This window comes from Dromaius novaehollandiae, chromosome 1 (genome assembly GCF_036370855.1).
Source record: "Dromaius novaehollandiae isolate bDroNov1 chromosome 1, bDroNov1.hap1, whole genome shotgun sequence".
NCBI classification, from domain to species: Eukaryota; Metazoa; Chordata; class Aves; order Casuariiformes; family Dromaiidae; genus Dromaius; species Dromaius novaehollandiae.
In genome coordinates this window covers 190856783-190868291 of record NC_088098.1, presented here as the reverse complement: position 1 = coordinate 190868291, position 11509 = coordinate 190856783, and the positions used below count along the sequence as shown (strand labels likewise).

Sequence of the window (11509 nt, the reverse complement as noted above, 5' to 3'; positions counted from 1 at the left end):
CACTGCCCGGGCAGCCCAGCCGCGGAGGAGGAGTGCAGGCCCCCTCCGCCGCGGGGCCGCCTGACGACGGGAGGTGTGCGGCCACGTGACTGCCATGGCAACGCGGCCCGCCCGGCGGCCGGGGCGGGCGGGTGGAGCGGCCCTCGGCGCCTCCGCCCCGCGCGGCGTCCATGACGGGGAGGCGGCAGCCGGGGCCGCGGCTGGCCATGGCCGGCGCCCTGCTCGCGCTGCTGGCGCTGTTCTGCGGCTCGCAGGTGGGTGGCGAGGCCGGCCCCGGCGCCCCCGCGGCTCGCCGGGCTGCGTCCTTGGCGGTGCCTGCTTGCGGTGCGGGGAGCTCATTTTCTGTTAGCTTCCTCCTCGGTGTCTCTCTCCCTTTTTTTTTCCTTCTTCCCCCCCCCCCCCCCCCCCCCCCCCCCCCCGATTCTCACCTTCCTGCCTTTCCTCTGCCTTTTCTGCCATAGGTCGTCTTGGGCAGCGCTGTGTGGAACCGTGTGTTGTTGCTATGAATAATGTTATGATACGTGTAATAGTACTCTTTCCCCACTGGCAGCATGTCTTACATCATCTAAGATGTAACTGGATTCTTTCATGGCTACATTATTTTTGTGACTTACAGGCTCTGTGTGATAGATGTGTACACTGGGTAGGTGTGTACAGTTTATCAGGGATTTCCACACAGTATATTTTCTGTTCATAAGACAAATTTTTATTAATCCTTGAGCCTATAAATTTGCACTTTTTGCTGCCAAATTTCCACCCCACTTTACTTCTCCAGCTTTTTCTTTATGATATTCTTGTCTTAAGCTGTTCTTAACTCTGTATCATTAACTTATTCCCAATTCCGACAAGATTGTTAACAAAAACATTGGGCGGCACTGATCCGTGAGGATAACTGCTTGTTGCTTCCTAGTTGTAGCCTGATCCTGCCATTTCTGTTCTTGTTCATCTAGTTCTTGTGGCAAAGTAGCTGCACTTAGTTTCCGTTCTTCAGCTATAAAAATAAAAAGGTGGAAGATTCTTTTTTTCCATTATACTTAACAATGTGTACATTGGCTTCAGTTTTGCTATCCTAAAGTTCCCTATTTCTAAGATGTAGTTTTCTTTCTTGATCTGTATTTTCTTTTTGTTCTGCTTTTTGCTTGTTCTCATATCTTTTTGAAGTGATTATTCATTCTGTTGCATTTGGAACCTTTTCTACTGTTTTCCCCTTTGGGATGATTTACAGACAATAATAGCAACTTTGATGTAAGAAATTACAGCATGGGGGTTTTTTGCCTTAAAATTCCAGAACTCCCCAAATCCAAATGACTTCATTAGCTAATTTCCAGCACTTGTCAAAATTTTCCCTTTTGCAGGCCAAAACCATAGCTATAAAGGTACATCTATTTTTCTTTCTCCTTAATTTAGACTGGACAAATGGGTTTATTATATTTAGTCCAAAGTTACTTTTTATTGCTGGTTTATCTGTTCTTCATATTCATTAAAAGTGGATCTAAACCTGCATGCCTTCATGATGGAATGTAACTAGTAAGAGATCTTTATTTTTATATTTCCAGCTTTTAAAAGCATTTGATTACTTCTCTCCTTGGAGTGGACAGCAGCAGTTGTACAAGCTGGATGTAGGTTGGCCTAAAATTCCAGAATACTTCACTGGTCAAACATTTTGCGTTGCTGTTGACTCTCTTCATGGTTTGGTCTATGTTGCACAAGTGAGTGAGAATACCAGACTTCTCTCCTTGTTAACCTTGTATTTTTGCCTATAGAGTGCCTAGTTTAGATCACAATATATATAAATAATTATTATTCTATCAAAATTAGAGAAAACGGAAATACAGATCTCACTGCTATATCCCTTTTTTTTAAACAGTTCTGGGACTGTACCTGTTTGATGCTTTTAAAAGCATTACATTTTGGTGGTGGGGATGCATGATGCAACCTAATTGAGTTACAGTAGCTCTGTCAGCTGAAAAGCCAGGGCTCAGTGTTTTTTCCAACCGTAAAGTAAAATTCAGAGAATGTGGTTCTGGGGCAACTGTCTGGTCCTCTTCTCCTCTTTCAGCCTTTTCCCATGAAACCAAAAGCATGCAGCTCTTCCAGGCAGTTACAGTAATTGGAGTTTAGTGTGTTGGTACTGCTAGAAGTGTTCTCTCTGTAGAAAGTGGTGGGTTTTAATTATAAAGCATAGCTTAAATACTTAGAATATCATGCAGGTAACAAGTACGGTTACAATTTTTATGCCTTTGTTATGCTCGGTGTATTTTTCAGCAAGGAAATAGTAACAAGATTCAAAATAAAGAACCAAGATAGCTGCAGGAGCCTGCCTGCTCTGAAAGCTGGACTCCATATGGTTCAAGTTGAAAATCTAGAATGAATGGAAGGTTTTGCATGCTAAACTTAGACCCTCCTCTCTCTTTCCTTTCTGAGATGGAAAAAATGAGATGTAGCAGTATTTGACAATCTCGGGACTCTTCCATGATTGATAAAACATTGCAAAAACCTTTCAATGAAGAATTTTCAAAAGTATAATTACTTGGTTAATATTTTTTAATAGACCTTTTTTTTCCTTGCCTTTTCAGAGGGGAGATAACATACCAAAGGTGCTTGTGTTCTCAGAGGAAGGCTATTTTCTTTACTCATGGAATAATACAGTTGAAATGCCTCATGGTATCTTTGTATTAAACACCGCAACAGATAGCTCAGTGTGGATTGCAGATGTTGGAACAGGTATGCATAGTGGAGACATGACAAGTATTAGGCAGGGAAGAAAGTGCTAATACTGCAGATATTACTTTAAACAGCTCCCTTATTTAAATAAAGCTCCCAAACAGTGCTGAGCCAGATTTGTGTTCTTGCTCTGAACAAACTGCTCAGGTACTGCACAAACTAATTTGAAGGCTCATGAGTTATGTTGTGTTTCTGTTTATAGCCTCTCAACTTAGGAAACATAAATTTAGTCGTTTGTCTGGGAGAAGGATCAGGAAAAAAGTATCTTTTGGCTGGACTCGCCTGCTGCCCTAGGGTGGTGACCCCAGTACAATGGATGAATACTGTTATAGCCTATGGATTTACTAGCCCACAAACATATTCTCACTATAGAATTTTATCTGTTGATTTGTTATTTGCAGTTTAAAGTGTCAGGAATAACTGTAATAGTTATTGTTTTGTTAAGACATTCTTGCACTTTTTTTTTTCAATTCAGGGAAATATGGGCACACTGTGAAACAGTACAGCCCTTCAGGTAAACTTATGCAGATCTTGGGCACACCAGGTAATGCTGGTTCAGGCTTGAATCCCCTACAGTTTGATCAACCGGCAGAGATCTTTGTAGAGGAAACTGGGGAAATCTATGTTGTGGATGGAGATGGAGGGACGAATAACAGATTGCTCAAACTGTCCAAAGGTATGGAAAAAATAAACTTGCACAGCAGTTGACAACTGAATTTTGACAACTGAAAATTGAATTTTAAATAACACAATTTTAGAAAATTAATAACTGGGACCGAGTGCAGTTCTCATTTAAAAGTAGTTTGAAGACATTGTTAGATTAGAACCTGGTTTATTGCTAGTCACTTTAGGAGAAATTTCCCTATGAGAGTCTGAGAGAATGGGTTTGTTCAGTCTTGAGAGGGCTAAGAGGAAATCTTATTGCTGTCTTCAAGTCACTGATTGGAGGGTACAGAGAAGACAGAGCTACACTTTCCTTGGAGGTACACAGTGAAGAACGAGGGGCAATGGACAAAAGTTGCAAGAGGGGATGGGCTCCAGCTGGATGTTGGAAGGAAAAAATTCTCCATGAGGGTGATCAAACACTGGAACAGCTTGACAGAGGCTGTGGAATCTCCACGCTTGGAGATGCTCAAAACTTGATAGGATATGAGCAACCTGATCTGACTTCAAAGTTGGATTCGTTATCAAGGTTAGTCCTGCTCTGAGTGAGGAGTTGGACCAGATAGTGTTCAGAGATTCTTCTATACTGAAGTTATTCTATGATTCTAATTGGCTTGCTCATATTTTCCAGTGATGGACAGTGAGTAGATGGTCAGTGTTGATTGGGGCAGTGAGTGAGGAGTCTGTATATGTCCGCAGTTAGGGACTAGAAGAGGAGTTGCTGTTTCTCCTTTGCGCTGCCTACTTCATTAAACAGTCAGCTAACATCCAGTTTGCAAAACAGTAAATTGTTAAAACTCAAAACAGGCTCAAAACTGTCAAGTAACAAACGTAAAAAAATCAATATAGTAAATGAGTGAATTTCATAATTGCCCAACTGTCTCTCAGTTTTTTACACAGTATCTGACATAACAGAGCCTTGGGCCATGCCTGCTGAGCACTAGTGGTTACATTTCTGTAACCATAATCCTGTCACTACTAATAATAATGCAACATTCACTGTAGTAATTCCTGTACTCTCTTGGGTTTATGTATCAGGAGTATTGGGTCTAAGAATTTTGGGTTTAGAAACTCTGTCTCTTAAAAATAACTCAAAATAACCTTGCAAGAAATGACTTAAAATCAAAGTTAACTTATTTGTTGTTTCCTTACCATGATTTTTGTTTTTATTTTTCACGGTGTTCACTATTCAGATTATAAAGAGATATGGCTGCGTGGACCAAACGGGACTGGCATTGGTCAATTCAAGATTCCTCACAGTGTAACAGTGGATTCTTTTGGACGGGTAAAGAATAAAAAGAGATCTTTTTTTTCCATCTTCCAACACAGTTGTTTACATGTATTTGAATAATAGAAATTGTATTTTTTATTTTTTTTTAATCAAACTGTTGTGATATGAGTTATTTTATGTGGCTTACAATCTTCAGTGTGATAGCAGTCATGAGATGAAGTTTCATACTGAAGATCCTACTGAGGTAGCTGGCTTACAGATTAAGAAGCTGATTCTGATCAGTTACATTGTCAGTGTCCATGTGGCAACAAACTGCTGCTCTTTTTGCAATTTCTAACAGATTGCCATTGTTAGAGTCCAGGAGAATTATGTTCTCTAATAGATGTCTACCAAGTGCTTTGGCACCCACACCTTCTTCCTGTGACACGTTATGAAGTCTTGCCCCTGGGAGACTTTGGCATGTCTTCAAAGATTCTTCAGAGGACTTTAATTTCATATCTAGAAAATTTCAAATAAGCTTAAGCTGAAGGTAGGGACCTGATTAGGCTGTGGATAACTGTCCTTTTCTACATGCTGCTCAGCATTTAAGATACTACTTCTGCCAGGTATTAATCATAGTCTAGGTTTCACTCCTGCTGCTCTTGTAGAAGGAATTATGTGATTACTCCTTAATCTGCTTCAGATCTGATTTTCATCAGATTGCTTAGCTAAAACATCTTATATTAGTGGTTTGAGCTAATTCTATCCATGCCGCCTGAGCCAGAGTAGGAATATACACATATATCACTTTTCTGACAAAATTCAGGTGGGAAGAAGCATAGGAAAATGATACCTTTGGGTAGAAGAGTAACAGTAAGTACGCGTATTCACAGACACCGGCATTGATCATTAGCCTAGGTTAGAAACCATTGTGAATTCCTAAGAAACCTGAGAGAATGCTGTAGTAGTGTTTCAGTCAAAAATAGTGAGCTAGACCTGTTTATTGCTCTCTTTCAGGTGATATCCTGAGAAAATTATAAAGTTTACTTACCTGACTGAGAGGTTGTCAACAGCCAAAGTTTCAATGATTGTAGTGAGTGAGATGCTTTCACTGGAACCGTCCAGTGGTATTGCTAGCTTACAATGTTTGTGAACCTAGTTAGCATGGGGTGAGACAGAAGGAGATAAGTCCCACAAAGCTGATTAGACAAAACATGCTGAAAATGCCCTTGGTTCTTAAGTTGTTCAATGTTTGTAGTAAGATTAGGCATATCAGAGTTATTTGCAGATGCAGATCTCATGGGCCTAGGTCATGAAAGGAGACTACTATGTTGAAAAACAGAATTGTCAGTTGGTGACAAAGCACTATCTTTACAATTAAATACATCTGTATATGTCCTCACTTTTTTTTTTCTTTTGTTAAGAAAAGGTCCTATGGTGTATATCTGTATTATAGCCACAAACAGGGACAAGACACTGACTTCTCTGTTAAAGTGGTATAAAATAATTTGCATATCTTAATTTTAAGGTTTTGTTTTACATCTGGAAGTCGTACTTACTTACCCATCATTGAATGTGGAGCTGTGTTCTTCCCTGGTATACTTCTTTTTGCTTCAGGATACTTTGACTGTTCACATAAGAAAATAACATGTTTGATTTGTGCTATTTGTGAACAGCCATGATTTTTGTGCTTAATAGGTATGGGTTGCGGACCGAGACAACAAAAGAATCCAGGTTTTTGATAAAGTCACAGGGGAATGGCTGGGATCTTGGAGCAGCTGTTTTGCAGAAGGTGGTCCATATTCTGTCAGGTATTACTGAACAGTTCTTCTAGAAATATACAATTACATGAATAAAATGTACACTTTTGTTGGTGAAGCGTAAGGTTGGTATCTAGTGCCTGATCACAAGGAGTTAACCAGTGTAGGTGGTAGGGAGCTGGGCCTTGATCCCATGAGAAGGTCTGCATAGATGAATCCTGACATGACATGGGAACCCCGACATCATAACAAGCCCCATGGATTTAAATGCAGGATTGGGAACTTCATTTTGAATTTGTTGTGTTTTGTCGACCCTACTGTTGCAACCTTTGCAGGAAGAAAGATTGTCTTGAACGCATTTTCTGTAACATAATCTGGCTCAAGGAGCAGCAACATATAGAGCAAGGCTTACAAGTTAATTCTTTACTTTTCACTGCATTTAGTCTGTTGTAGCCCTCAAAATCCCATAGCTTAAGAAAGATTGTTTTTTTCTTTAAAAGTGCATGACTGTGTTAACATGAGATGTCATATGGAGTTCATTATTCAGAAGCACATTTCTTCTCTCACAGATTTACTGCCAATGACAAGTACTTGATTGTAGCTCAGCTGAATATCAACCGGTTATCCATCTTGGCAGCACCACCTGTTGGGTCTATTGGGAACTGTGTTGTGGTCAGCACAATCCAGCTGGCAGATGAAACCAAACCACACCTTGTGGATGTAGACATGAAGAGCGGAGCAATTTATGTGGCGGAGATTGGAGCCCAGCAAGTGCAAAAATATATACCCTTAAACTGATGTTTTTCCACAACTACTACTGCACAAGCTATGTGGCATGTAAGACCTATGATCACATTTTCTCGAGTTTTCTGTAGCTTGTGTTTCCTTAAGACAAGCACAGAACATTGTGCTCCCAGAACTCTAGGGCTCACAAACTGCCCTAGCCATTCTGTAGTCATGGAGAACTGTCCTGGGCTGTCACTCAGTTTAATGATGTTATGGTGGTTTTTCTTTTTGATGCTTGGATCTGGAAAATGACTTTGATAAGTATCTTTATTTTATTTTATAAAATTTTATAAACGCAGCTGCTCTTCAGTGTCTAGAGTTTCATCTTGAGACTCCTGTACCCATCCTGCATGCATTGCAGAACTAGCTGAGAGAAGTGGTCTAAATAGTTGATTTCCTGGGAGCCATTTTAATATTTCTTCATATGTTTTGGATCTTTGTGCTAACATTGTCCAACACTGAATACAACGTAGAATTATGGTGTTGAATGAGATGCTGCTGGATATTGATGTCATTGTTGACACTGGCATTTGCTTTAGGTGGTTAATGACATAAGTATTGAAATCGAAGTTTTTAGCCCCAGCTAAAGCAGTCAAGTTTGTAATAGGTTTAAGTTAAATTGATATCAAGCACTTCAGACTAAATTAAAAGTGTGTGCACAGCAGCCAAGTACTGATTCTTAACTAAATTAATTCTTGACCTGACTTGATTTATGTCAGTGAGTTTTCTGTTCCCCAGGATTTCATAATGGAACGTACTGAAGTTCGAGTCATTTAAGTTCCTCAAGGTAAACAAATCAGAATTTGCTAGGAAACTCTTATTCAGCATTAGGGACCTGATAACATATAATGTTCTCCTAATCTTATTGATCTGAAGCTCAGTCAGTTAACAGCAATGATCTGTCACTTTGTTTTGGGGAAGTTTAGCTGCTTAATGTTCTACACTTAGATTTCCCCTGCCCCCTCAGCAACAACTCCATTAATATCTTGCATAAGTTTCTTCTTTTGAAGAACTTATCCCAATATACTTGCAGATGTCTCCAGGCTCTGTTCTGAAAAGGTACTGTCCAACTCATTTTCAGATTTTGTGCATTTGCGTAGGTATAATTTGCTCATTTACATACAGTTCAGAACTCAAATTGCACAATTACTTTGCTTTCCTCAATATGAATACTGGTTCAGAGCTCTCCTTCCATTCGCAGTCCAGGGTGATTCTAGCTTTTTTACATGTTGTTAGATGGTTTTAAGTTTGTTCATTTCATAGCATAGTGGGAAATGGTGGAGAAAAGGGCATGGCAGGCTAGACCGGAACAAAAATGACTCTTATGGTGAATAAGTGAGTTCCTCTCTAAAGCTGTGGACCCTCATTCCTTGTTCATCTACTCTCAGTGAAAGCATTTGGGAGGATTTTTGTGTTTCCACACACTTACTCTACTGCAGGGACTATTTCAAATGCTAATTACAGGCTAAGAGGCATTTTTTTCCACTTCCTTAGATAGGGATATGGGAAATGGAATTACTCTGATGGGAAATATCCGCTTCAGTGAGTGTCATCAAAAGCAAATGCATCTTAATTTGATGCAGTTTCAGCATGTGATCTACAAATTTCTTGGTCAGTAGATGGGAAAGCTGACCAGGAAAAGCAGGTTCATATATGTTACAAAAGGTAACTCAGCTGTGGAGCTTGATGTCCTGATTTTGGTGCTATTTCAGATTGATTCACTAGTTACAAATGCTTTGTTGTTGGCTATCTCCACAATAACAAAAGAAGATCTAACCTGGCTGCCCTCATGCCAATCTGAGAACAGGGAGTTCAGGGTTCTACACTAGCAAATACGATCCATCATTCATGTGGTGCTCGATAGGAGCTTGTAAGCCATATTTATTAGCTGAAAAGGTAGCAGTACTTCTTCTAGACCAAGGTGGGTAGCTCCAAATAGTTTTGCAATGTGTTGTGTGGATTTCCTAACTAGGTCTCCACTAGCTCAGGGATCTCTGCTATGTGTGTCACGTAGCTATTTCTCCCCTACATGAGGTGAATTTCTTTTTAAAAATATTACCATAATATCATTAACTATGTTTGAGCATATCTTGGTGGTATAAGGGATCCAGACATGCCCACTCTTCCTCAACACCTCCCCTCCTTATTTATTTGCTCTTTGTCACATCCATTTAAAACAGGGCTAGAAGCTCTCTGGGAACTTGCTTCTCTGTCCAGTAAAGGAGTAGCGTACTTCTGGATGTTGACAAGTAACTTATTTATACAAGTCTGATGCGTGGATCTGCTCTCAACTTTCTTTTTCACATTTGCAGCCCCTAGAGATGGGGAGTACTCACCTGATTGCCTGAGTTCACTGAAATAGACTATAGTGCCAAAATATCTATATCTATATTACATCTAGGCATTGGGTATCTGTGATAAGAAAAGATATTCATTAGTGACTAGTATGAGATGGCCAGACTCCTTCTTACCTCTGTGTATATGAGCACACTGAGAAAATGATTAATTTGTACATTTGCTTGCTAACTTTGTGAGAGTTTTCTTATGTATCATCTTGAAACTGATCTCTGGAAAATTTAAGATAATTTGGTAAAATATATTTAGGATTTCCCAGTGTGAAAGTTTGGGGTTCTTTATTTCTGTTCTAATGTCAAAACATTTCATTGCAATGGATTACTTTTCTATATATGGGGTTTGCAGCACTTGAACGTTGGTATCAGAAATGATTAAATACCTTACTAAAATGGAATCTAAAATTCTATGTTGTCTTTATACGTTACTATTTCTGTGGCCCATCTATTTCACATCATTCCAATTTATGTAACAAAAAATGCACATAAGTCTCTCTCCCAGATGTTTTCCTCTGAGTAATTAGTAAAATAGGATGATGACTTACATAAGTGCCTGGTATCAAAACTATTTAAACAGTATACTCTTTTTACGTTAATATGGAAATTAAAAGCAAACCAACAAAAACACTTCTTAATATAGAATCAGGATTTATTTCCAGAAGAGCAATTTATTTAGTTTTAAGAAGATCAAGAAGGGACTTGTTTATGGGGTAGAAATACTTGCACAAGAAGAAAGTGTCCACTGAACAGTGTTCACTGAACAAAGGAGAAAACATAATATAATTGCTAGAATCCAACAAATTTTAATGTAGTTATGAGATGCCAGTTTTTAAGGGAGAGAAATTATCATTGAAACATCCAAATAAAGGAAATTAGGATACTTCAGGTTGTGGTGTCTCCAAATTTGCAATTTTTTTTTTTAATTGATCCAAGTCTTTAAATAAATACCTGCATTGTGAATTGGATGAACATTCCCCAGAAGGTCAGACCAGGTCAGATGCTAAGAGCTATTAATACAGTTCATCTTGATTTTCCTCAGTGATGGTAACCAGCCATTTTTTGAGTAAATACGGTGTTGTTATAGTCAGCAATTCATTAAGTATATCTGTCTGGTCAAAATAAAAGAAGCCTGGATAAGTTTTTTGCCAGGAAAGATCAATTTAGTGAGGCTGAACTAGCTCAGTAGAATCTGGAGGGGAAGGTGATACTTACTTTCCTAACAGCTTACAATCTGAGAAGCCTTCACAAGTGATCTATCTGTAAGAGTTGAGTAAGTGTTTGCGATCACTGAAGTTGCTTACTTAAAACATAAGAGGGCACCAAACCCCTGCCGATGCATGGCATTATTACTCAGCATAATTACATACTGGTAAATGTAAACAGCTGATAATTTCTGAGTGTTTTGAATTAGTCAACAATAATAATGAATTGCTCCAGGCTTCCTTTCTCTTTTCAAAATAGACTGCTTTAAACATAAGCAGATAATTGTATTAGAGTCACTTTGGCATCTTGTTACTGGATTTATGCCCATCTTTTATTTATTTCCATTATTTTGTCTAACTGAAAAAAAATCAGTAAGTCAGTATCCAGAGACTACTGGGTATGTGAATTGATTCTTCTCTTCCTTTTGCCATTGATTTCAATGGAATTACTCCTGATATGTTGCTTTGGAAACATAATAATTTATAATGGTATTACTGTAGCAGCATAATTATACCAAAAGAGTAATGCCAGTATATTTCCCTACAGAAATGACCCTGAGTGAGATTAGAGCTAAGCTTACTGGGTCTGATTCACTAGTTTCATTGCAGCCCTCCTTTCTCAGCCTTTGTGTAAACCTTGTTATGATGTTTTATTATTGTTATTATTTTATTCTACATTTGGGAGGTTTACATCTGCAAAAATTGTTTTTGCCAGCAGTTAGCACCAATAAACTTGAACACAGATGTATTACATGATGTAAATATTTCAAAATATTTAAGTATTCCAGTGTTCATAAAGCATCTCTTAATGTG

The 11509-nt window shown here is 38.9% G+C and overlaps 1 protein-coding gene across 1 annotated transcript; it reads left to right on the top strand.

Moving 5' to 3' along the window:
- The first annotated feature begins 68 nt into the window (after nt 1-68).
- On the top strand, nt 69-9892 carry NHLRC3 (NHL repeat containing 3). Its single transcript, XM_064504908.1, has 7 exons — nt 69-254; nt 1557-1709; nt 2577-2724; nt 3200-3400; nt 4581-4672; nt 6296-6408; nt 6927-9892. Exons 1-7 carry the CDS (start codon nt 171-173, stop codon nt 7153-7155), a joined length of 1020 nt encoding a protein of 339 aa, XP_064360978.1. The 5' UTR covers nt 69-170; the 3' UTR covers nt 7156-9892.
- Nucleotides 9893-11509: the final 1617 nt, after the last annotated feature.

What these genes read in the sequence shown, in the direction of transcription:
- NHLRC3 (XM_064504908.1), top strand. Translation starts at nt 171, where the DNA reads ATGACGGGGAGGCGGCAGCCGGGGCCGCGGCTGGCCATGGCCGGCGCC. An exon ending in CGCTGTTCTGCGGCTCGCAG is followed by an intron (nt 255 to 1,556) that starts GTGGGTGGCGAG and finishes TTATATTTCCAG; the next exon opens with CTTTTAAAAGCATTTGATTA. An exon ending in GGTGGTCCATATTCTGTCAG is followed by an intron (nt 6,409 to 6,926) that starts GTATTACTGAAC and finishes CTTCTCTCACAG; the next exon opens with ATTTACTGCCAATGACAAGT.